Source organism: Panthera tigris, chromosome A2 (genome assembly GCF_018350195.1).
Source record: "Panthera tigris isolate Pti1 chromosome A2, P.tigris_Pti1_mat1.1, whole genome shotgun sequence".
In the NCBI taxonomy this organism is placed as follows: domain Eukaryota; kingdom Metazoa; phylum Chordata; class Mammalia; order Carnivora; family Felidae; genus Panthera; species Panthera tigris.
Window position 1 is genome coordinate 95,361,471 of NC_056661.1, and position 27,105 is coordinate 95,388,575.

Sequence of the window (27,105 nt, forward strand, 5' to 3'; positions counted from 1 at the left end):
TTCACTTCTCTTTTCTTTGTTTTTCAGATATACAATGTATTTCCCTTTCAGAATTAGAATATCAGTTTCTTAAAGAAAAACTGAGTTGGTAAGAGTAGAACATTTTCCCCTCAAATAGATATATTATTCTTTAGATATTCACAAGAAAACCATTCGCGAAAATTCTAAAACATCCAAGCATACAGTTTATAGTTTAGTATTTGTTAAACACGGAGGTAAATAAAATACTAGGGAACTCTAAGATACTTCACTTATATACTAAACTTTTTTCAAATGCCACTATTAAAGGATGTGCCAAAAAGTTATCTGTAGGAGGTTAGTTTTCAGTCAGGGAGGTTAGTTCAATGAACAGACACAAAGGATGGGTAAGTAGGACATGGGACAGAAACCATTTTAGCCCCTGAACCAAAATGAAGGAAAAAGTCTAAGACTGAAGTGGATAAAATGAAAACATAAGGGATGAGGGTGAACTGCCAACAGAAAAGGCCCAAGAGACTATGACCACCTCAAATCTAAGGGACAGAGGGCTGTGGTGGCAACTAACAGAGCATAGAGTAAACAACTGAATGTACTTTTTAAAAAGCCTAGATTTTATCTTTACAGAAGCAAACTCTGGAAAGACCCCATTTGGCAGTGTGGCTCAGACTCTGTCACAGGTGAGGAGGGAGTTTGTATGACAAACAGATTTCTTCCCTACAGTCAAAATGGACGCACTGAGCACAGGGTTTGAGGCCATCAGACATTAAGATCATCAGCCCACGCCCTTCACGGGCTCCACACTCACAGTGCAAACTGTCCCACTCTAATCTGGCTTTCTCACAGATAAGCATGCAGGGAAGGCAATGCCTTGGTTGGCAGATCTGAATATGCTCGAGAAGTACAGCTTTTACTGGAAAAGAGTAAATTAACATTTTGGTTCAAACTTCGGTTTCTTATGAGGTTGGCATGAGTCTGTCATCCCTGGATTCTCAATCCCTCTAGGTATACTAATAAAATTGGGCTTCCAGCCTTTAATACCAGGCAGATCCTGGAACATGGCAACCACACCACAGAATTGGCTCCCTGTCTATGGGCAGCCAGCCATCATTCTGACAGACTCCTGAAAAGACAACAGTGGTTACCTTGACCTTGAGACATACTTTTTCTTCACACTGTAACAGAAATGTTTCTGCATTCTGACTTCTAATGCATGCAACTTATAAACTGTTAGAATAAAGACAATACCTCAGGACGTATTTACAGGTTTGCTAGAAGAACCTCTAAAGCAACCATCTCTTTGGGCAGCACATAAAGTACTTTTGAGAAGGCTAATTCTTAGCCTTAGTTTAGATTGAATTGTTTCAGTTATGAATTGCCTCATGTGGTGGGAAATGCTGGAGGATGAGGACCAAATAATATAGAATCCCCTGCGGACCTTGTCAAACACCTCTTCCTTACCCTCCACTGACAATCAGCCAATTAATCAACAGTAGGTTCTTGGACACTTCCGATGCACTAACACTGGAGATATGGCAGTTAGCAAAATTGTCCCCACATGACTGGAATCACTGTCTTGAGGAACCACTGTAACTGATGAGTCTACTTCCTTGCTTGGGCATGCTGGGGTAGGAAGAAGATTGAAAATGACTCATCCCAAGTGAGATTCGACTTTTCAAGTGAATTTTGTCAACACGATTACAGAGAATTTTGTTCCTGGCTTTAACTATTCAAAACACAAATCTGTTCTAGTCATCTGATGTAAGACTAAACAAAAGCATTCATTAATAAAAAGCAGAGAAGACATAATGCCAAAATTTTTGTATATTTTAGCACTTAATACATTTATCTTCTGCCAGGCAAATGGCATGCAACTTGTTTCTAACTCAAAGAAAGATAATGGAAAAAACTGTTTACAGGAGAACAGTCTTCAATAATTCACAGCTTGATGATCTAATGAAATTACTTTAAAATGTCAAATGCCAAAATGCTGTATCAAATCTCCTTTTGCATTTCAACTCTAAGTTAACATTTCGATGGAAAAGGAATTCAACATATAGTAACTGTTTTATGGAAGGCTCACCCACCTTTTACTAAGCCCAGTTAAGCATATTAATTATTTTTTAATACGGAACACTTCACAAATTCGTGTGTCATCCTTGCATGGTGGTCATGTCCATCTTCTTTGTATCATTCCAATTTTAGTGTATGCGTTACTCAAGTGAGCATAAATTTGGACGGATTGGCTATGGAAGAGCTCTTTTATAAAGAGGTTTTTAAAATATTTTTTATGTATACTTTTTAAAAAATGTATCACCCTAACAAGTTTTAAGTGTCTACACATAAGTTAAATAATCTACTCTAAGTACATGCCAAAAAATTATGTGTGTGTGTGTATATATATATATATATATATATATATATGTACAGCTTTTAAAACTAGGGGCTCAGTCAGTTGTGAGATGATGATGATGATGAATATGACTTATCCTTAAGAATCTTAGTTGTGAGATGATGATGATTAATATAAAAATTCTTAAGAATAAGTCATTTCATTTTTATTTCATTTACAAGAACAATTTTTTTAAAGCATTAGGCTTCTTATGCATGCCTTTAGCACGTTACAAAGCCTTAATTTATTGATGAATGAGGGACACTCTCTCTGTGGCTAAGGGACTCTAAGGGTATTGATCACTTTAGATTCTTCTACTTGTTCATAAACTTAAAAAAAAAAAAAAGAGGTGGGGAGGGCGTCTGGTTGGCTCAATTAAGTGTCCAACTCTTGATCTTGGCTCAGGTCATGATCTCACGGTAAGTTCGAGCCCCGTGTAGGGCTTTGCACTGTCAGTGTGGAGCCTGCTTGGGATCGTTCTTTCCCTCTCTCTACCCTCTCTCTCTCTCTCTACCCTTCCCCTGCTAGTGCTCTCTCTCCCTTTCAAAATAACTAAACTTAAAAAAAAAAAAAAGATTCTTCTACTTGTTCAGGTCTCTCTTAGGACAGACAATTGCTCCACTTCCTGGTCTTCGACACGTGGCTCTTCTTCCTCCACCCTCTCTACCTAATTCTAGATACTTCCTTCAGCTTTCACCTAGGACTCCCAATTTCTCCCTACTATCTGCATATGGTCTTTTCTTGTAACAGAAGAAAATCAGAGCCATTTGCCTCATCCATGGGTCTTCCATCCCTCGTGTTTCACAGGAAAGTATCCTTCTATCCAAGGAGAGATGTCCCCCAACAAATGTGCCCTCCACACTCTGTTAAGTCCTCACATCATCAATTATTACCCCCTATCATTCTTCTCCAATCTCTCCTTTGCATCTACGAGCACATTCATAGTTCCTTTGTATAATGACAACAAAAATGTTAAACCACTCTTACTTCAATCTGGTTGTCATTCTACCAACAACATTCCATCCCCTCAATTTTTTTTAATGATAGTCTACTCTCTGTGCTACACTTTCCCATTCCTTTGTTATCTGTTACCTGGCTTCCCCTCTCTCTCTTCCAGCAAATCTGTCTCTCAAATGGATACTGAGAATTTCCCACTACTAAATGCAGTCTCTTCAACCCTTGACAGCACCTGGGATACCTGAATGAAATGCCTCCTTCTCCTGGAAACTCTCCCCTCCCATGGCTTCCCTGAGTTCTCCCGAATACCTCTACTTCTCTGGTCTCTGCCTTCTTCTCCGACCCATTTCCCCCCCCGTCAATTCTAAATGCAGGTAATCTCAAGGTTCCATTCACGGTCTTACTTTTTCCTTCAACATCTGGGTGCTCTTGCTCAGTCACTGACTGAACATGTGACATCTGATTTGACAGTGACCGTAAGGATCTACTACAGACAGCAACTGTTTCTGAGGCATGATTTGAACCACTTGTGCTTCTGAAAACCGGTGTGTGTGTTAACAAGTCATTTGGCTGATGACACAAGCCCAGTGTGCTCAGTTTCCACACGGTGCATTTGTGAGTCGCTCCCTGAGGTGGGACACATATTATGTGCAATATGGTACTCCAAAGTGGGACTCAAAAAGATCTATGTCTCCTTCAAGACCGTCACAGGTTTTCTGGACTCCTCTCTGGAGCTCGCAATTTCCTGTACTTCAATTATAACCCTGCCTTGGCTATTGCCTGAGAGCACATATAACTCAACATGTTCAGAACAGAACTCACCAGTGTCCCATCAAACCCACCCCTTCTCCTGAAGTTCTATTTCCAACAGTAGCACCACCATCTTCTCTCGCAGGCTTACAACCCCAGTTCACCTTGCTGACTCTATGGCCCTGTTCGCCTGCACAACCAACCAGCTACCCAGACTGCCAATTCTTGCACTCAATTCTCTCCTACTTAACCTCTCCTCTTATTACAAGGAAACTATGCCAATTTGGGTCACCATTCTTTTCTCTCCCCCGCCAAAAATGGTCCTTTCCCTGGTTTGCTTGTCTCTAGATTCTATTTCAACCTGGTTTATTCTATTATTCTGACCCCACCACTTGTGCATACCTCTACTACTTCCTTTCTTCTCTTACTGTGGTCAACTTAACACCTCAGACTTGTCTGCCATGCATCGTATTTCCTTCATCTCCACTTGTGTGATTCTGCTCACGGTTCACCTCTTCTGTGGTGTCTAACTTTCCTACTCCCACAAGTTAAACCATTTCTTCTGAAGTAGCTTAGAATTGTATCTGTGCCTCTGAATAGTCCTTATTTTATTCTTCGAATTATAGTATTTTGCATAGGCCCTTTCTCTCTTTCCTCCCACTATATCCTAAGCTCACTGAAAACAGGGACTATTTATACACATTTTGATTCCCCACTGTACATACTGCTTACAGTAAGTGCCTTGCATTCAGGAGGTGTTCAGGTAGCCTCTACTAAGTGAAAAGTCATCTAAGGCACCGTTTTATGAATGTATCCCATGTCACATAGTGCTATTCCCTGCAGGCAACATCAACTCTCGGAATGAGATCCTGGATGCCCTTAGCATCTTCGAGTGTATCTAAAAAGCATCTTCAAATCAGGCAATCCTAATAACTAATCCCTAAGTTCTAGAACAGGTCCCTGGATGAACTGGGATATGCCAAAGTCAGCCTCCCAGTCTCATCAGAATAGAGACACCACAAAAGCAAGCTTCATTACTTGTGATATTATAATATCCCCAAACTTGTGAATATATGAATTGCCATGTTAGGAAAAAGGAGGAAATTTCAAAGTCCCACTTAATTTTCCATCTAGCAGATAGGAAAGCTTCATCCTTTCATTCAGAGCCCAATAGCTTACTAAATGGTAGACTAAAAACCTTAATAAAGCTTTCAAATGTGTTTTACACCTTTACAAACAGCAAATTTCTGGAAGCATCTAGCTTAACATGAATTATGTGAAAAACTCAGCGTTATTAGTACTATTAAAATATTTTCTTTATACTTAAGTATAAACATAGAAAAGAAAATGGGCAGAATTTTCAAAATTGGCTAACAATGACATTTTAATTTCAGCTGTAAATTTTATTTGACTCTTTTTATTTTGTTTGGAGGTGGGGACAACTTTTACTTATAACAGGAATTCCTTGCTTTCTTTAAACACTGGAAGTAAGCCTTTGTAGGAAAGGATATTTCTGAAGTTTCTAAGAAACAAACTGGTATAATTTATGCCTTCAAATTTTCTCTCATAAATAACTAAATAATCTCTTTTTTTACTATTTGAAAATAAACCAAAACGTAGAATTTTAAAACCAAAGGTCATCAAGCCTTAATCTCCTTTTTGACAATGAAGAAAATGAGGTAGGTAACGGTTAAGGCGACCTGCTTAGGATCTTTCTGTGAACTGTCCTTCCCACTGTACCATTCTACCACTGATGCAGCAAAAGTACCTCCCAAAATTAATTTCAGGAGGAAAAGCATATTACTCCTATACCTTAAAAATTATCAAGTATTCTTCAGGGAAGATTTTAAAATTTTTGAAAAAGCAGAAGAATGTATGCTTTCATGTTCTAATATACTATCAAACCTTTTGGAGGAATCCCAGCTTATTAAAAACGTGACTTAATATTTGAATATATCTTTCGGGTTAGCAGATGCCTCTCATTTTCTGAAATTGTGGGATAGATGTGGTTAGCCTTAAGAGAATTCTGTTTACTGTCCTCTCCTCCCAAAGGCAAGGCCAAAGACATGAAGTGCCCGTTTATTACCTAAGCAGCTATCACACGTTTTTTTAAACTGTCCTGCCATTCTGGTTTATGTACAAGGCTGCAGTTCCCACTGTTTAGGAGTTTATAATATATAATCATTTCCTCCATATAAAAATATGCACTGCTTTTTGCTTGCTCTCATCCCTTTAGGTGGTGAAGGATGTTGATGGTGGTGTCCACACAGCGTTATGAGTGGGGGTGTTTCAACCAGGGGAATATTCACCCTTGAGGCCAAACAACTCTTTGTTGTGGGAGGCTGCCCTGTGCATTTAGGGTGTTTAGCTGCATTTTTGGCCTCTGCCCACTAAATACCAGCAGCATCCCTCCAACTGTCAACCAAAAAAGATCTGCAGACATTGCCAAATGTCCCGAAGACAAAATCTCCCTCAGTTGAAAAACTGCTATTGAGGGAGGGGTGTTCATTCCATATATGTTCTGATACTATTTTTAAGACATACCTTTCCCATGTAACCCCATGTTAGGATGATGGGTAGTAATTAATCTTTTCAGGCTTTCTCATACCCCATAATTGTTATTACTGCCTCTGTGCATATTATTTCGATATAATATTTAAAGAAACAGAGTATCTCACACAATCCACCAAACAAGAGCATTTACTAAGCACTTGCAGTATGGTCAGCAGTATGCTAACCACTGAAGACAAATAAAAGTCGTGAGCTCTAGGGGCGCCTGGGTGGCTCAGTCGGTTGGGCGTCCGACTTCAGCTCAGGTCACGATCTCACGGTCCGTGGGTTCAAGCCCCGCGTCGGGCTCTGGGCTGATGGCTCAGAGCCTGGAGCCTGCTTCCGATTCTGTGTCTCCCTCTCTCTCTGACCCTCCCCCGTTCATGCTGTCTCTCTCTGTCTCAAAAATAAATAAACGTTAAAAAAAAATTAAAAAGTCATGAGCTCTATTCACAAAGATCTTTTATTACAGCTGAGGAAAGAAGACATGACCATGTGAAATAACCACCCATACTGTAGGACAAGATAGAACACAGAGTTAAACCACAGGAAACAAACTTCTCAGAGGAGAAATGATCAATGGAAGCACTCACGTTTCCAGAAATACTCTTATGGAGCTGATAAGATCAGAGCCTAACCTTTGAAGATGGGTGCATATCAAATAGGTAAAGAGAGGAGAAGGCAGGCCATACAGGGAGCCACATGGGCAAGGCTTGCTGGGGATAGCAATGAGGCTCTGTCTGAGGGCCAAGCAAGGCAGAGTTCACTCACAAGATGGTGGAGCATGAACACGTAGAACAGATCCACATTATGCAGGGCTCTGAAAGACAGGCAGAAAAATCCAGATTTGATGTGGTTGGTAGAAATTAAAGGGCATTTTGAGTACAGAGTGATATGGGAAGAGGTCAGGATATAAACTGAAAGATGGTTAACACAAGAGAGAAAAAAGTTAAACCATATAGCTCTATGTTGACAGAACCCTAGCATAATAACAATGACAAAGAAGAGAAAGAAATGGGCACCAAGGACATTTTGAAGGAAAAGCCTGTTGGACTTGGTTAATATCAGACCACCTCAAGTAGAAGGGAAATTAACCTTCGAGGGTCAAGTCTAGAGGACTAGAAAAACAAATGAAGCCTCTGCCTATCTATGCCATCTACCATATTCATAGACTTCAGAATCACCCACTTTAATGAATCTTAAGAGTTCGTCTTGGGGCACCTGGGTGGCTCAGTCGGTAAAACGTCTGACTTCGGCTCAGCTCATGAGCTCACAGTTGGTGGGTTCGTGCCCCGCACTGGGTTCTGTGCTAATAGCTCAGAGCCTGGAGGCTGCTTCCAATTCTGCGTCTTCCTCCACTCTGCCTCTCCTCCACTTGTGCTCTGTCTCTCTTTTGCTCTCTCTCTCTCAAAAATAAACATTAAAAAAAAAAAAAAAGAGTTCGTCTCCACTGGTTATTTTATTTAATCCCCTCATATGGATTAAGGACAGTTTATAAACGGAGGCATTAGAAGGAAAACTGTAAAACCTGATATACCAGCCACTGTGATATATGTTAAGACAATAAAGAATAGACATGAGGCAACGCATCCATAATCTGGAAAGGGCTCTAATTGAAGGTGTCAGTTGTCTGAACTCCCTTGGGCTTTCTTCACTTGAGGATAAATATATACTCTTGGAAGAAGGGGTCACTGAGCCATCTTGCTTCCTTGGTCCTTTTTTTAAAAACCCTTGATTTCCCGGTAAGGATAAAATAAAACTAATGAAAATTCAATTAGAAAAAAATGTAACAACCTTTTACCTCTTGACCTTCATCATGGGTTGCAGTCCTAAGCCACACTCTTAAGGAAATATTAAATTTTCCAGTTGACTTTAGCTCCATCTACCTCAGCCATCTCATCTTGCTCCCAATTAAATTAAGGAAAAAACTTATCCCTCCTCTGGGTTTTCCTCTTCTCATCCATTGATGGTAAGGGAAATACGAACATCAGACAGCTGATGATATGAATGTTAAATGTATTTTTATTTTTAATTATTATTATTATTTTTTATTTTAGGAGGGAGGAGACAGAGAGAATCTTTTTTTTTTAAGTTTTTATTTTAATTCCAGTTAGTTAACATACAGTGTTACATTGGTTCAAGTACACAATACAGTGATACAACAACTCCAACATCACTCAGTGCTCATCCCAACTGTACTCCTTAACCCCCGTCACTTGTTTAAGAGCCCCCCACATACCTCGCCCCTCTATAATTAAGATTCTCTTTCTTGGTTTGTCTCTCCTTCTCTGAGAGAGAGAATCTTAAGGAGGCTCCATGCTCAGTGTGGAGATCAGGGCTCAATCTCACAACCCTGGAATCACGACCTGAGCCAAAATCAAGAGGTGGACACTCAGGGGCCCCTGGGTGGCTCAGTTGGTTGGACGTCCAAATTTGGCTCAGGTCATGATCTCATGATTCGGGAGTTTGAGCCCCGTGTCGGGTTCTGTGCTGACAGTTCAGAGCCTAAAGCCTGTTTTGGATTCTGTGCATCCCACCCCCCTCAAATAAATAAACATTAAAAAAAAAAAAAGAGTTGGACACTCAATTGATTGAGCCACCCAGGTGCCCTAAATGTTAAACCTATTAACGCTAGATAGTTTTGGACCTATCTATGGATCAATTTATAACACAGACTTTTACTGTTTTTCGCTTCTTACGAATTGATGTTAACGGTGCCTTCCTGTAACGCAGGCCTTCTGAACCTCAGCACTATCAACATTTTGCATTTTCTTTGCAGTAGGGAGCTGTCCTGTGCCCTGTAGGATATTCATCCATGACATTCACTTATTGGATGCCAGTAGCAACATCCTTCCCCAGCTATGACAAAGAGATTGCCAAATATCCCCTGAGAGGTAAAACCGCTACCAGTTGATGACCACTGCTATAATGTGATCTTGGAAGACAAATACTGGTCAAGCAGTGCTCGTATAAATAACTCCTGTTCAAAGACAAAACAAACGAGTAGGAATAACTGAAAGTCTATGATTTCTTTAACTTGAAAAAACATATGGCCCTTTCTCTTGACTCAAGGGTTCTTGGAGCCCCAGTGGAAGAAAACTGGTCAAATAACCAGTGCCCCCAAAGTAGGCACACACAGAGTGGCATGGCCAGACCTGTGTTGGAAGCGGATTCGTGAAGCTGCCTAACCACTGGCATAATACCATGTTGCCACTTCTAGGCATTAGCTCGTGAGTTAATTATACTTAAGGTGTCTTCTAGCCATCATGAAGCCAAGCAGCATTTCTGTTCAATTGGTTTAAAATAAAAATTCATTTTCTGTAATGATGTTCCAACTTTTCAATCTGAAGAGCATGACTTTTCCACCAAAATGAGTAAGCTCCAGACATCACTGTGGCTAGGAACTGATTATGCTCATCCATGCTACCTACTCTTCATGAACATCTTCGGTGTTCTCAAGTTGAAACTCCTCCAACTTTCTATGACTAAAAACTACTGTTAAGTGTTGGCATACAATTTTAAACCTGTTCGGGTAACACATATATATATGGCTTTGAAACACTTAAACTTCAAAATGATTTAAGAATTATCCTAAAGCTGCGTTTTCAGGACAAACACGGTTTTTGCTTCTTCAAGACTCAGACCTTAGCTAGAAGAACAAAGAATCAAATGTCAATTAATTTTCTTCACCATCTGAAACCAGGGCAAAAATCCAGTCTTTCCTAGACTGGGACTTTCTTCCCCCACACCATGCCTCAGATTCTCTGAAATATGAACTAAGAACCAGTGTTTGCATGCTGGTGTGGGGCACCACACCAAAAACCTCACACAGAACCAGTGCTGTGATGACCACCATGGGCCCTTGGAAATGGAGGTTATGAGGAAGCCCTGGGTGAAGACACACAGGAAGTAGTGAGGACAAACACTCAGAGGCAATTCCCTGGTGCAAGACAGACCACAGGCACTCCTTATAGGCTCCCAGAGTCCAGAACCCCTGTCCCAAGAAGCCAAACGTGTAAAGAATCTCATGAGGGCCCTGTTCATTTACGATAAAATCTCTTTCTGGAGCTAGCTTTGGTGGGCTTCTATCATTTCCATTCCTAACACTAAGCCTGCTGGCCGTATCATGAACTACTGCCTGGTTCTCATCTCCTGGTGATAAAATGTCATTTAAAAATCTATCTTCTTGTAAGGAGGAGAGGAATGAAATTCTGGGGTTGGATAGTGGTGATGGCTCACCAACAGTGTGGCTGTATTTAATACCACTGAATTGTGCACTTGAAAATGGTTAAAATGGTAACTTTTATGTTATATATATTTTACTAAAAAAAAAAAAGGTTAAAAAAACACTATCTTCTTGAGAAAGGTATGATTACAATTTCCTATCTATAGAAACTTCTAATGCTCAACATTAAGTAAAACCAGAGAGTTGGAGATTTTCTCCTTACAAAATATATATAAAACATCTTTCAAACTCCCCCTAATTTAGCAATGTATTTTGAGAATGTATCTAGGGTGTTTAAAATGCCCCTTTGAGGCACCTAGCTGGCTCAGTCAGTGGAACACATAACTCTTAATCTCGAGGTTGTGGGTTTGAACCCCACATTGGGTGTAGATTACTTAAAAATAAAATCTTTACAAAAATAAAATAAAACAAAATAAAATGCAATAAAATGTTCCTTTAAAAAAGTAAACAGTTGTATGGCATGCCTGGATGGCTCCAACAGTTAAGTGTCCGACTCTGCTCAGGTCATGACCTCAAGGTTCATGAGTTGGACCCCTGCACCTAGCTCTCCGCTATCACTTTTCTTTTCTTTTCATCATGAAGTCTGCTTCGGATCCTCTGTCTCCCTCTCTCCACCCTTCCCCTGCATGCACAGGCATGCGCACTCTCTCTCAAAAATAAACAAACATTTTTTTTTTTAATTATGTAAAAAAAGTAATGCTATTAATGAAAACCAACAGTAACTTTAAAACATGTGGAACTTGGGGCGCCTGAGTGGCTTGGTCGGTTAAGCATCCGACTTCAGCTCAGGTCATGATCTCGCGATTCATGAGTTCGGGCCCCACGTCAGGCTCAGTGCTGACAGCTTGGAGCCTGGAGCTTGCTTCCAGATTGTGTCTCCCTCTCTCTCTGCCCCTACCCTGCTCATGCTCTGTGTCTCAAAAATAAATAAATGTTAAAAAAAAAAAATGTGGAACAGACCAAAAACTCTTATTTGCATGTCAAGTATAACAACTCTTTTATCTCCCTTTTTCTACAATAAGACCAAAACCTGGGGGCGCCTGGGTGGCTCAGTCGGTTAAGCGTCCGACTTCGGCTCAGGTCATGATCTCACGGTCCATGAGTTTGAGCCCCGCGTCGGGCTCTGTGCTGACAGCTCATAGCCTGGAGCCTGTTTCAGATTCTGTGTCTCCCTCTCTCTGACCCTCCCCCGTTCATGCTCTGTCTCTCTCTGTCTCAAAAAAAAATAAACGTTAAAAAAAAAAAAAATTTTTTTTTTAAATAAAAAAAAAAAAGACCAAAACCTGATGAGTACAAGATGAATTTTCCTTATGTTTCCCACATGAAAAGAACAAACAAATCTATGTTTGTTGAGGTTTGGGGTAACAGGTGAACAATTTAAGATAAACCATACTGAAGTTATAGTTTTTACCAATTTTGGATCCAAACTCATTTTAATTCTTTCTTACTCTCTTGCAGTTTTAGGTGGGCTTTTTTTCTTCTTCTATTTTCTCCTTTAACTTCATTTTTTTCTTTCTGTCTTTTCTAGGGTTACTCTCTCAGAACCAGGAGTTCTTTGCCATACTAATTTTGACCTCATGATATTTTAAAACTTTAAGAAATAATTTCTTTAATTTGGTCTCTTCTGGGTTTTTTTGGTCATTCTCTACTTTATTTACATCTATACATTCAGAACTTTCTTCTTCTTATACATTTGTCTTCTCAGTTTTCATTACTTTATTCTCGATCTAAACTCCCTGCCTGCCCTTCACTACTAGCATCTCAACCTCTCAACCTTTCCCTCCATAATCTCTAAATTTAAAGAGCGAAATTTTATACCTAACCAAAACATAATGCAATAGATTTTGTTTCTTTAAAAGACATGACTGAAGGCCTTCTCTCCTCTAGCATGGATAGCCAAATCATATAACCAAGCTAACATTTTGTCAACTATAATTCTCTAAATAGCAGGAATAGTCAGTGTTCATCATAACTGTAGTTCAGAAGGATTACAGTAAAGTATAAATCTTGAAATATTTTCTCAATAATCACTAAAGTATTAAATTATGAGTTTTTATGTTATGAGTTTTAGTGTTAAGTGTATCTGTCATATCTGAATTCTTTGAAAACGGGTCTTAATGGTCAGAAGAGATGACAACTTTCTATTAACTAGGTTTCCTTATTAACTGGAGTGCTTGATTCCTCAATTATGCAAGTTAACAAAAAGACTTCCCTACAAATGTCAAACAATTACAAAAATTAGAAATCTCATATGGTATTTTTCTTTTTCTGTGATAAGTAGAATTTCTTGCCATACCTCAATATACAGAGTGCTCACTAAATCAGATGAGGAGAAATGCAGAAGGAATCAAAATGTCAGTTTTTGTATTGTTGTGGGCAGCACCAGAAACTTGGGAGTCTTAAGCATATGCTATCAATTCTCAGATTTCTATAGCAGCATCTCAGAGAACACCCAAGAAAAGAAGGGCTTTCATTTGTTTTTGCCTGTACTGGTCATAATTTTCATACTCTTTGTAATGATTTGTGATGCTTTTGAATGCTCTGTTCCCTAATGTTGAGCTGACCAAATAGTCTGGTAGAAATGTATACAGACATGTCTGAAACAAATGATCCACATTAAGTACCTTCTAGAAAGTAAATGCTCTTTAAAATAATTTACTACTGATTGGACAGGTGTTCTGTCTGGCAAACACTAGGTTTGTAAATTCTGTTTATTTTCTCCTATTATTTGCTTTTTATTTTAATCATCTATGGAGTGAAATTCCATGTTCAACTTTCCAAATGGTCTGAATCTCTCTGAAAATGTTATGCTTTGGAATGAAGCTCTTCATGTAATTTCTCAAGTATTTTGAGGTTGGGTGGTTAGATGAACAACCAGAACATAATCCATTTTCAGCTGGTAGGATAGTCAAATAAACAAAAATATGTTTCTGAATGAAAGACATTCAAAGGAATACATATTACTGCATATTTTCAGTATGATTATGTAACAAAACGCCACTTCAAAGCTAACTTTTCGTTTGGATTACATGTGCAAAAAGGTCAGGGCTATGTTTTCTGTAGGAATTTTTACTTTTGCTTACTTGGAAGCAGTGAAGTTCTTGCTATTTAGGGGCCTCTGTAAAGATAAAAACACATAAAGAAACATTTAATAATAAATATCTGTGTTTTAAACACAGCATTCTTTTTACTCTAAGTATCTCTTGACTGTAAACTACACCTTTAAGACTGTCTTTAATAAAAATATATTTCAACAGAAACTTGATGTTTGGATAATCTATACAATAACTTTAAAACTTTTTCATAAATTTTTAAATAAATCGGCTATCGACATGGATGAACTCTCAACCATGTCCTGTAATCAATGTTATAACAGCCCAGGAAAACAGGTAAAAAAGTTCCAAGGTTTTCTAAATTTTTCTAGGCTTTCTGAAATGTTTCATCTCCAGATGTCTCAATACTTACAAGTTTTGAGTCTAACAATTTTGGCTAGTTCTAAATATAAAACTAATTAATAAATACAATTTGGTTTCATTCACACAGAACAGGCCAGGCCGCCTGTCCTGGACTATTTGTTAGGTGATGAGGGTCCCCATGAACAGATCCACGATTTCCCTCCCGCCCACCCTCACTAGGCCTCTTAGGTCGTCCTTAAGCCTTTCCTAAAATCAAAGAAGCAAATACACTGCAAGTGTAGTTTGAACTTCATTTCCTTCCACTCTTTCCCCAGCCATTAGACTGCACAGAAACAACACAAAGACCAAATGCATTATGTAACAGGACTGCCATTGAGTTGAAAGGTAAGGATATATTTATTTATTTATACTCCAGAATAGCTTTGGATCTTCTAATCTTAAGAACAAAACGCATGTGGTCCAACACAGAACATAATGGCTGAGACCTAGTACCATTAATTAATTCGCAACAGAAAGGAAAAGAATGATTCCTGACCTCAAATTTTTGATGATGAGGAAACCAAAGGTTCCTTGAAACCCTCAGTTTGGACTAAGGTCACTGGATATTATTAGCCCTAGCAGGGCTACAAAGAGAAACCAGGAAGTGCTGAGTCATCAAGAGCATAAGTGACGTCCTCGTCAGCACTTCTGGTGCCAGGTTCAGAGGTGAGTGTACTTCCTTTGACCTGCCACTCTTCCTTTCCTCACTGGTCCAGCGTAGGCAATGGAGAACGGACTGCTACCAAGCTGAGGACCAGCATGAACCCTAACAAATAACTCTATTTCAGTCCCAATTCCATGAGCACTGTCTCTACATATGACTATTAAAACAAATTGTTAAAATTTTTAAAATTAAATTAAAAAATATATGACACTTAATATCTGCCAAATGAAGCAATTATACCACTAGTTTCTGGTAATAGAAGACAGTTTCCACCTCAAATAATCAGTATGCCTTTGTCAGCATGCAGTTTATGTGCATTTAATTCCCAAACAGGCATTATCAAAATAGTCCTATCCAAATTATCTTTGCATGACTAAAATACTTACAGTACTAGATAGAAAACCCTATGATGGGGGAAATAACACCTGGAGTCAAGGTGACCTTGAACTGGTCATTTACATTTTCTGTGTCTGTTTCATTACCTATAAAATAGGAATAACAAGTCCTCCCAGCTGTGAGAATAATTACATTAATAGCACCTAAGTAGATAACTGCCATGCAAAAAGGAATGACACATTCATTATTTAAAAACAACACAAAAACCAAACTCTGGTCTCAGGCTCTAATGCACTTCATTGGACACTTTCAATAATTTCGCTGGATTTTAATGTTTATGTTGTCACCAGATTAGAGTCCACACAAGAAGAAAATCTCAGAACACTAATAGTAGTACATGGACAGTTCAACAGTATTGGGCTATGTAAAAGTGTATTTTTAAAAAGGCAATTACATATGAGAAACATCACAATACTTTATTGAAGAAAGAGACAGTTTGAAGTGACATCAATAATTAGTACTCAGCATTTCTCTGCAGAATCCCTATAGGTCTCTAAAAACCTATTCAGATTAAATAAACTTTTCCACGGGGTGCCTGGGTGGCTCAGCTGGTTAAGCATCCGACTTTGGCTCAGGTCCTGATCTCACGGTTTGTGAGTTCTAGCCCCACATCAAGCTCTGTGCTGACGGTTCAGAGCCTGGAGCCTGCTTCGGATTCTGTGTCTCCTTCTCTCTCTGCCCCTCCCCCAATTTGTCCTCTGTCTCTCTCTGTCTCTCAAAACTAAATAAATGTAAAAAAAAATTTTTTTAAATCAACTTTTCCTCAATCACTGGCAATTAATTTTTAAAATCATCTAATATTAAAATTTTGGTAACTGAAAAAAACAAAAACTGCAAGCATTACTGTTTGTAATATTTTATTTCATTGTAATAAATTATTCAGTTATGTTATGGAACAAATAAGTATTGTGAGCTAGCCAGGGATTCAAGTACATTTACCAAGTTGTACCTACTAGAAATCTTGGGGTGCCAAATCCAGATGTAGTAGCGGCCTTTGGACAATCATCTTTTCAGTCCCTTTGCCATCCTTGTATGCTTAGATAATGCAGATGTGACTGAAGAGATTTATATTATTCTGACTGTGTGTGAAAACAAAACAGGAAGACTGCCTCTTGGCCTTAATTCCCAAAAGGAAGAACAGACCAAGGCGACTTCATTAAATCTTGAGATTAAATGTGGAAATGATTTTAGCACCCAAAGATGACATAAGATGGAAAAGAACTCAAGATGACAACATAACTCTACCAAACAGCTAACATTTGCTGAACAATTCTCATGTCCTCTGTGCTTATATCCTAACTAGTACCTGATATAATGTCTGCCTAGGGCTTATTACCCATAGGAAAACTAGGCAGACTGGATAGAGTCCCGCTGGACTTAATCATTTTGTCCAAGAGAATAAGAGCTGCACGTAATATTAGAATTTCAAGGGGACTTTGTTGAGTTCAGCCACACATTCCATGAACAAAACCCTCCCTCAAAACATTACAAGTAGTTGAGTAGTGATACCAAGGAGAAGAGGAAGAGGCAGTGAGGTATCTAAATATTTGCCAAGTGTCAAAAACATAACAGGAACCTAAATTTAGAAACATCATTTAATATGTGTGCTAATTTTACAAATGAAAAAGCTGAAGCTTAGAGGTGAGAGAAGTATAATGTGGTCAAGTCATACTGTCACATGGTAGAATGAGAATGTGAGCCCACATTTGACCTCAACTCTAAGGTTATCAATAACATCCAAGGGTCAATTAATAATAACATGGTTGGGTGCACTTGGGTGGCTCAGTTGGTTGAGTGATGGAGTCTTGACTTCCACTCAGGTCATAATCTCGCAGTTTTGTGGTTTCGAGCCCCACATCACAGAGCCTGCTTGGGATTCTCTCTCTCCCTCTCTCTGGGCCCTTCCCCTGCCCATGTTCTCTCTCTCAAAATAAATATAAAAAACTAAAAAAAAAATAACATTGTTGTATTTCCAAGACTGCATGTATACCCTCACACTTTTTATTTAAAACTTTGCGTTCAAACTTTTTAGGATGCCAACATAGCACCTTGCCCAAGAACACCATATACTACATTGCTGAACTGTGGTTCATGCTGAATGCATCCATGGATTACCCTACAAACAAAGCTCCTGCTCAATCATTCACAGTAACATATGTATAAAGTTGATGTCAACCCACAATCAGCAGAATATATTTTCAACTGTCATACTAGCTGTGTGATCAGACCTGGTATCTCAGAAGCAAAGTAGACACATGTGACATAATTGGTAATTGTCTAGAGCTAGGGCTGCAGGCTTCCAACAATAAGCAATTTTCTTCCATGCAAGTTTCCACTAAATTCCCAACCGTTGTCAGTATACACATGCTCTAAAAACTTTTTTAGCCATTCAATAGCGGCCAGGAAAGCATGTGCAATTCATAGTCATTTATGATTTGGGGTTTTCTCTTTATATAAAAATGGAATAATTTTTTGAGGACCTCAAAGTCCTTCAAATCACATTAGGGTAATATCCTACCCCTGCCACAATCAGTTTACTGCAATTGCTGATTTAAAAAAAAACAAACGTGAAAGGGGGACAGAAGTGAAAATCAAGGCTGTAGAATATTAGGGAGAGAAAGAGAAAGAAAATCAATCCTATAAAACACCGCTTGCCTCAAAAAAAAAAAAAAAAAAAAAGTTGCACCAAAGCTTTCTCCATTCGAGCAGTTGGTTTTGTTCCCTGACTGCTCCCCCACATATCTAAGTGCAGTGAGTACATTCCCAACTCCTACTGCCAAGTTAAAATGAAAACGTTCTCAGTCTAGAAATGATTGAGGTGGTTTTCTTTAATCAAATTAGAGCAGCCAAATGTTCCTTTCAAAGGTAACTGTCTACTCTGCAGCTGTATGCAAACTACCACATCAAATGTGAAGGAAAAAATAGCGATAGAATTGTGTCCTTACAGTACAGTGCTGGCTGCAGAGATGGAGAAACAAAAGCATCAGTACAGCTAAGAATTACATTCACAGTGAGCTTCCAGAAATATGCTGACTTCACAAACTGTGAACAATGTACTGAAACTTCCAGTATATAATTAGCTATTTTGGGGAGGGGAGGACTGTGGGGGGAAATTCCCCCTTAAAAACAGCTAAGCAGCAATAGATACCTTGAGTCATTTACCCTAGAGACCAAAGCCTCAATGAGAAACATTAAAAGACTGGCTGAGACTTCATGCACAAAAAAAAAATCTCATACTTTGCTTTTTCACTTCCTGTCTCCATCAGAAACACACCACAGTGAGTAATCTTGAATATCCAACAAGCTTCAATTAAGCTTGTAATGATTCATTTACATGCAGAATTTATTCTTTTAAATCATCAGACATGGGAAATTCCTACAAAGAATTAATTCATAGTGGGCTTATCTTTTCAGTTTGTTTCTCTTAAGAAAAATCAATTGACTAACATTCCCAATAATGATGTCAAATTAGTTATTGCTTGTTATGGGTTTACACTAGCTGTTGGGATGCTATATGAAAACCTAGAAATAACAATGATGGTAGATAACCAGGTGCCATTAGGAGACTGTGAAAATGTTTCCTCTACATTCATGGCTCTTTTCCAGGTGATTAGACTGTTGCTAAAATTACGGAATGTCATAAAAATATAGGAGAAGTCTATCTCACATGAACTCCATATGTCTCCAGAGCACGTTCTTCAACTTTGTTTGCTCCTGGTGAAATCTGCGGGCTCCTTCCTTGAGTCACACTACTTTCAACATATCCAAATGTAAAGACTGCTACATTAATAAAACTTCCTGAAGGTTATAAGCAATTCTCAGGCCACTACGTTTAGCTCCATCCTTCTGCTCCCACTCAGGAAAGCAAACTAAACTGTAAGAAATAATGATATTTTAATTATTTAAAAATTTATTTTCAGAAACATATCAGATGGACTTCCCGTTCAAAATGGCAGACCCATCACAAACATCTGCCTCTAGTCTTTAAGATACTACCGAAGTAAAAGAAAGAAAACCTATAAGTAAAGAAAGGTATCATCAAAAAATTGAGAGTTGAGTAGATTTTCTGGATAACCAAAAATAAATAGAAGCAAGTTAACGGAGGAAATTGACAGAGAAAGTCACCAAAAAGACAGTGGTCTCCAAAGTGGCAAATGTGTAATTCAGGAACCATATTAAGAAAATATATTCTAATTATAAGAACAGTTATTTTTTAATTTTAACATAGGTAAATGTATATGGATATAATTTCTCTAAGTCAGTGAGTATCAGTGGCATGCTCAAATATTTTTACTGAAGGGAAGGCCACTGCCTTGGAATAAGCTATGAGGGCGCTGTGGAGGAAGCAGGAGCTGGACTGAGCCAGCAGGTATGGTGGAGAAAGGGAGAAAGAAACGCAGCCCAAGCAGGGGAGTCAACTGAAGGTCTGTACCAGGTAACTGCAGTGGTCAGCATCCCCAGAACACAGATATTGGGATAAAACCTTTCTTATTATGGCATTTGGGGGATCTAATCCTGACAGCCAGTTTTCCCATTCACTCAAAAGTAAAGCCTGATAAAAGATACTCTCCCCCCAAGAGTCCCTACTCCAAATGAGCCTCCCAGAAATTCTACTCAGAAATGAGATCAAGAAAGGAGAAAAAAGTCTTATTTAACAACCATACCAGATACCCAGTTTTTATAAAAACTAATGGATATACAAGGCAGTAAGAGAGCAAGAGGGTTCAGACTTACCTGTCACAAACAGCTAGGAACTGGCCAAATATATGAAATAACTGTTCTCAGATACCGGACTACAGGTAGTACAGAACTGTGATCCCTGAGAGAAGAGAAGTAATGAGGGGAGCCCCAAACTGTCCTGCTGGCTTTCTGTGTGGAGGCAGTTTCCAGACCTCCAGACAGGCACAGGGAGGAGGAACTCAATCACTTAGTTGGACTATATCACTTAGTTGAGCAGGAAGAGATCAGAGCTAAGAAGACAAGGAGAGTGAGGTGACTAAAATTCGTAAGACAGAGCAAAACAAAAAACCACCCAAAAAAAGAGCTTCAGAAATCTACAGAAATCTTCAGAAATCTACAATCTATTGAATCCTACACATGTGGAACTGCAGAAGACCAGGCAAAAACTGCTTCTGAGGAAAGAACAACTACCAGAAAATTGTAAACTGAATGATTCCTAGAGCTCACAAAGGGAAGACATCTTTTTAGTTCCCACCAGCCAGAGAGGAATGAATGGTCCTACATTAGACCTAAAGTAAAGCCTATACTAGATGCCCTCCTCATTAAAAGAAAAAAACCGGGGGTGCCTGGGTGGCTCAGTTGATTAAACTTCCAACTCTTGATTTTGGCTCAGGTCATGATCTCGTGGTTTGGGGGATCGAGCCCCATGTGAGACTCTGCACTATCAGTGTTTGGGATTCTCTCTCCCCCCCTCGGCCCCTCCTACACTCATGTGTGTATGTAGGTATGTATGCTTTTTCTCTCTCTCTTTCCCTCTCAAAAATAAATAAATAAACTTTAAAAACAAACAAACCAAAATAAAGTAAAATTAAACCTTGGAAGGATCAAATTGAACCACAAGCCCCTCAAAACAAAGTCCAACACTCTTTAAAAGAATAGAACAAAATCCAGCGGTCAACAATGTAACATTCATAATGTCTGGCATCCAATAAAAAAGTATTAAACATGCAGACATAAAGGAAAATGTAGCAGATTACCAGGAGAAAATTCAGCCAATATAAACAGACCCAGAAAAGACAAAGATTATATAATAGTAAAGACATTAAGCAACTATTATAATAAATGTAATAAATATGCTCAAAGACCTAAAGGAAAACATGAACATAATGAGGGAGGAAATGGAAAATTATTTTAAAAAGAATCAAATGTAAATGTACCAAGATAAACTACCTGGAGCAAAAGAAGTCTTAATAAATTTAAAAAGGATTAAAAGCATATAGAGTTGTTTTCTGATCACAACAGAATTTAATTAGACAGAAAGGTATCTGAAAAATCCTATACATTTTGGAATGTTTGAAAATTAAAAGACACAAATCTAAGTAACCCATGGCTCAAAGAAGAATCACCAAAAGGTTAAAATATTTTGAACTGAATGAAAACAGAACCACAATATACTAAAATGTGTGGGAAGCAAATAAAACAACATAAATGCTTACATTAGAAAAGAAGAAAATTCTAAAATCTATGAGCTAAGTTTCTATTTTAAGAAGCTAAAAGAGCAAATGAAACCCAAAGTAGGAAAGGCAATTAAATAAAAGTAAATATAGACTAGACAATGGATAAAGAAAGGAAGTTAATGAAACCAATAACTGATTTTTCATCAATAAAACTGCCAAAACTCTACCTGTATGATTAAGAAAAAAAATGGGGGTGGGGGGACATACAAATTTCTAGTATCAAGAATGAAAAAGAGGGCATCACTACAGATTCTGCAGACAAAAATATAAGAGAATAAAGATCAAGAATGTATACTAATAAACTCAAAACCTACATGAAACACACATTCCTTGAAAAATAAACTATAAGAAGTGATTCTACCTATAGGGCCCCCCGTGTTTGTTAAGGAAATAGAATTTGTAGCTTAAACCTGACCATAAAGAAAATGTTAGGCCAGATAACTTCATTGGTAAATTCTATTAAATGTATAAGAAAGAATTGATGGTAATGCTACAGGAAATATTTCAGAAAATCTTTGTGGTGCTGTAAACACTTATCAACTCATTTTTTAAAGCCAGCATTACCTCAAAACCAAAATCTGAGACACTATTAAAAAAGGAAATTACAGAACAATATCCTTCATAAATATGGACGTAAAAATTCTTAGCAAAATCTCCAAAGGCAAAATTGCAAAAAATAATTTTCAAAAAGAAGAACAAAGCTGAAAAACTTACACTACCTAACTTTAAGACTTACTGTAAAACTACAGTAAATAAAACACCATGGCAGTGGCAAAAAGACATATATAAAGCAGTAGAACAGAACAGAGTCCAAAATAGACCCAAATGTATATACATGGGCAAATAATTTTTTTACAAAGTTGCCAATGTATTCAGAATAAAGAAAGCATCGACTTTTGAACAAATGGTGCTGGGACAGCTGGATATCTATATAAAGGAAAAAATGAACTTCTTTTACCTCAAGCCACACACAAAGGTTTAACTTGAATGTATTATGGACTTAACATAAAAGCAAAAACTATAAAATTCTAGAAGAAAATAAAAGAAAAAAACCTATGTGCCTCTAGGGTAAGCAAAGATTTCTTAGATGAGATATAAAAAAAGCACAAACCTTAAGAGAAAAAAAATGATAAATCAGACTTCGGAAAAATTAAAATCTTCTGTTTGAGAGAGATCATTAAAAAGAAAAAACAAAGGAAAAAGAAAAAGGCAAGCCATATACCTGAAGAAAATATCTGCAGTACATGTATCTGGTGAAAGACTATTCCGGAAAATATAAATAACTTTCATAATACAACAAGCTTTAAATACACCCAGCTTTAAATAATGGTCAAATATTTGAATAGATACTTCCCAAAGGAAATTAAGAGAATTGCCAATAAGCAAATGAAAAGATGTTCAACAACATTAGTCATGAGGTAAATGCAAATTAAAACCACAATATAATATCAGTTCACACCTAATATAGAACGGTTAAAATTAAAAACACTGACAACACCAAGAGTTGAACAGAATGCAAATCAAATGTAACCTTCACACATTGCTGGTGGAAATGTAAACTGGCACAAGCAGTTTGGAAAAGTTCGGCAATTTCTTTAAAAATTAAACACACAAGGCACACGTGGGTGGCTCAGTCAGTTGAGCATCCAACTCTTAATTTCAGCTCAGGTCATGATCTCATGGTTTGTGGGATCGAGCCTCACACTGAGCTCTGTGCTGACAGCCTGGAGCCTGCTTGGGATTCTCTCTCCCTCTCTCTCTGCCCCTCCACTACTCCTGCACTCTCGCTCTCTCTCTCTCTCAAAATAAATAAATAAGCTTAAAAATTAAACACACATTTGCCATACATCCAGCAAACCACATTTAGGTATTTATGCAAATGAAATGAATGCATATGTCATACCAACACAAAGACCTGTATATAAATGTTTATACCAGCACTATTCATAACAGCCCCAAACTAGAAGAAACACAAATAACTGTCAACATGCAAATGGATATACAAATTGTGGCAAACCCATACACTGGAAAAGAATGAACTACTGATACAGTAAACATGAAAGAATTTCAAAACTAGCGATGAAAACCAGATACAAAAGAACACAATCCTGTCTGATACCATGTACACAGAACTCTAGAAAAGGACAAATATAATCTATAATGACACAAAAATTAGTGGTTCCCAAGGGTCCAGGTCGGGGGAGGAGATGGACTATAAAGGAGTCTGAGGGAACTTTTGGGGGTGATGAAGTATTTAAGATCTTGATTGTGATGGTGGTTACGTAGATGTATAAATTTGTCAGAACTCACAAAAAAACACACTATTAAAAATGGATGTCCTTCGGGGCGCCTGGGTGGCTCAGTCCGTTAAGCGTCCGACTTCGGCTCAGGTCATGATCTCGCGGTTTGTGAGTTCAAGCCCCGCGTCAGGCTCTGAGCCTGTGCTGATGGCTCAGAGCCTGGAGCCTGTTTCAGATTCTGTGTCTCCCTCTCTCTCTGACCCTCCCCCGTTCATGCTCTGTCTCTCTCTGTCTCAAAAATAAATAAACATTAAAAAAAAAATTAAAAAAAAAATGGATGTCTTTGGGGCACCTACGTGGCTCAGTCAGTTAAGCATCTAGCTTCCTCTCAGGTCACCATCTTAGGGTTCATGGGTTTGGTTCATGGGTTTCAGCCCTGTGTTGAGCTCTGTGCTGACAGCTCAGAGCCTGGAGCCTGCTTCAGATTCTGTGTCTCCCCCTCTCTCTGCCCCTTTCCCACTCACACTCTGTCTTTCTTTCTCTCAAAAATAAACAAACATGAAAAAAAGATTTTAATGGATTTTTTTCAATTACAATTAAAAACTTTAATTAAAAAAATTAAAGGGTATGTATCAACAGTCAAATAAAGAGATATATAGTTAGAAGTCTCAAACAAAGGAGCTTCTGTCCTCATGCAGTTTGGGGCCCAACATGGTAGCACATGAGTGCGTTCTGGTTTCCCAGACCGGAAACTCTCCAAACTCTCTCCTTTGGGGTTTTTATAGAGGCTTCATTACAGAGGCATGATTGATGAAATCCTTGGCCATTGGTGATGGACTCACCTCTAGTACCTCTCCCCTCCCTGGAAATCAGGGCTTGAGATGGAAAGTTCCACCCCTCTAATCCTAGTTGGTTCCCCTGGTAACCAGGCCCCATCCTTAGGTGCTCTCTGAGAGTCACCTCATTAAGAGAAACCCAATTGTAGTAGAAAGGAGTTTGTTGTGAATAATAAGACACCCATTCCACCTTTACTCTCTGAAGTGATTTTGAAAACTGAGGACTAGAGAGCAAATATTGTAACAAAAGCATGTTCCCATTGCTCTTATTACTCAGGGAACTCCAAGGGCTTGGGAGCTAACGAGCCAGGAACCATGACCAAAGCCAAACATATACGAGAAATATATTTCGGTCATCTAAATGATATTGCAGGAAACTGTGAAACAACAGTATACATGAAGCACCTCTCTCTGCATCTGGTCCATAGAGGCACTTAATAAAAGTCAGTCTGTGGGGAAATCAGAGATCTTGAGTATCCCATCATCTGACAGGAGAGATAAAAAATAAGCCACCTCACAACACAAGGCAACCAGAGCAATGGTTGGAACAAATGCAAAATGACGAGGAGCGGGCAGTAGTGTCCCACAAGGGATTAGCTCATGAAGGATGCATGTGAGTTTTCCAGGCATCTAGATGGGTTGAAGAAGACACCCTCATTGGAAGGAATAGGAGGGTAGGTAGAGGCTGTGTCCTGGCAAAAGAAAGCCAGCCTCATGTTGATGAAGTATGGTGCTGATTGCCACCTCAGGAACCATTCTCAGAGGGCCTGCTCCATGCTGTGGCCTGCTGAGGACCTGGGGTCACCATGTGTTTGGCAAGCGGGGTCCAATTTCATTCTTCTGTTTGCCACCCAGACTCTGAATCCATGCCTTGCATGTGGCAGATACATGTTGACGCTGATGGGTTGTTTGAACTGGTTCTCTGATAGGAACCATGTGGAAGATTCTACATGGGCCAGGAGCTGTTGGCAATACCACTCAATGACTCAGGGGGCCTGACCGCTCCTCTCTCTGACCTCCTGATCCACATTTTGCCCTGATCTCTAGGAAAGGTTGGCTGTTGTTTGAACTGCTGGATCCCTCATGTCTTAGGCCTAGACTATTGCTTTGTTCTGGGGTTCTCTTGGGCACCTAGGTGCCCAAGTAGTCCTGGTCATATTATCTCTGGCCCCTGACGTAGCCGGGCTGGCCCTGGACTGCCCCTGGGCTCCTTGGTCTGAGAGCTAAAAATGGATATCTTTGACCACATATAAAGTATATATGAATAAACCTGATTTTCTTAGTAAAAGCAAAGGACATGCAAACATCACCAGGCATTTAAAACATCTAGCAACAGGAAAACAAAAAAAGTTAAAAACTAAAGATTTACTAAAACAAAGATAATATGGAGAAACTTTTAAACATTTAGAGCAATTCAAGGACATATTATACCCATAAAACAGAAAATAACGCAAAAAAAAAAAAAAAAAAAGCAAGCACAGAACAATAACAAAAAAGATGCTTTGAGGTTAAAATATAATTGCCAAGAGTAGATTCAATGGACAGTTTGGAAAATAACAGAGAAGATTTCTTTAGAATATAGAGCAAAACAAAAAGCAAAACCAAAGCAAATAAGAATAGTTAGAAAACAGAGGACAAGAAGGCAAGACACATACAGAGATCCAATCTGTAAAACTAAACTTTAATAGATTTCAAGGTCCCAACTGAAAGATCAAATATCTGATTAACACGAGAACCTCAGAAAGAAAGAATAGAATAAAGAAGAAATTTTTAAAAGTAAAATGAAACTAATCTGCACACAGAAAGATCTCACAGAATGCCCTGCAAATTCAATTTTTAAAAGCACCACATATAGATACTTAGTTCTGAAGAACACATCCTAGCAGTTCCTAGACAAAAAAATTACTGAAAACTAATTAGAAAAATCACACTGGCAGATGGTCTCTCATTGACAACACTAAACACAGAAGAACAATGGCTTTCAAGTTCAGTGGTAAAATTTTTCATGCTAGACTTCTAAAAACAGTCAAACTATAATCAAATGTGCAGGACAATAAAAATGTTTCCAAATTGGTCAGCAAGTTTATCTCCCACACACAATTTCTTAGGAAGTTACTTGCAAACATACACTAGCAAAATAAGGGTGTGAACCACTAGAGAGGAAAGGCCAAGATGCAGGAATGTGTAGGTCTAACCTAGAGAGGCAGTGAAAAAGTCTCAGAAAGACAACTGTTCATCAGACATAGTAAATAACTAGCCCAGAGTAAACCAAAACTTCAGAGAAAACTTCAGGAAATGAGGCAATTCAATAGAAATGAGTGGTATGATAAAGTGTTTGAAAAGAAAGTTTAGGCTGTGATAAAGGCCAACAGTGCAAGAAAAAATAGAAAGGCAATTGTAAACTCCAGGAAAAACGCAAACAGTATAAAAATGTCATGGTCTAAAT

The 27,105-nt window shown here is 38.5% G+C and overlaps 1 protein-coding gene and 1 non-coding gene across 4 annotated transcripts in view; both read right to left on the bottom strand.

Annotated features, from left to right (window-relative positions):
- CDK6 (cyclin dependent kinase 6) overlaps positions 1 to 27,105 on the bottom strand; it is a 246,911-nt gene that overhangs the window by 204,627 nt on the left and 15,179 nt on the right. Inside the window, exons 1-3 of one of the 3 annotated variants that reach the window (XM_042966509.1) lie at positions 16,340 to 17,218; positions 13,955 to 13,989; positions 7,397 to 7,445 (exon numbers count right to left, since the gene is read on the bottom strand). The exons of 1 other annotated variant lie outside the window; for it this stretch is intronic. In XM_042966509.1, the coding sequence (XP_042822443.1) occupies positions 7,397 to 7,434 (38 nt within the window). In that variant the 5' untranslated portion in view covers positions 7,435 to 7,445; positions 13,955 to 13,989; positions 16,340 to 17,218. Of the gene's footprint in view, positions 1 to 7,396; positions 7,446 to 13,954; positions 13,990 to 16,339; positions 17,219 to 27,105 lie in introns of those variants that run through there. One more of the 3 variants, XM_042966511.1, reaches the window with a different exon arrangement.
- LOC122236793 lies at positions 2,099 to 2,203 on the bottom strand. The gene has a single exon (XR_006215047.1). It is a non-coding gene; the product is annotated as a U6 spliceosomal RNA (small nuclear RNA).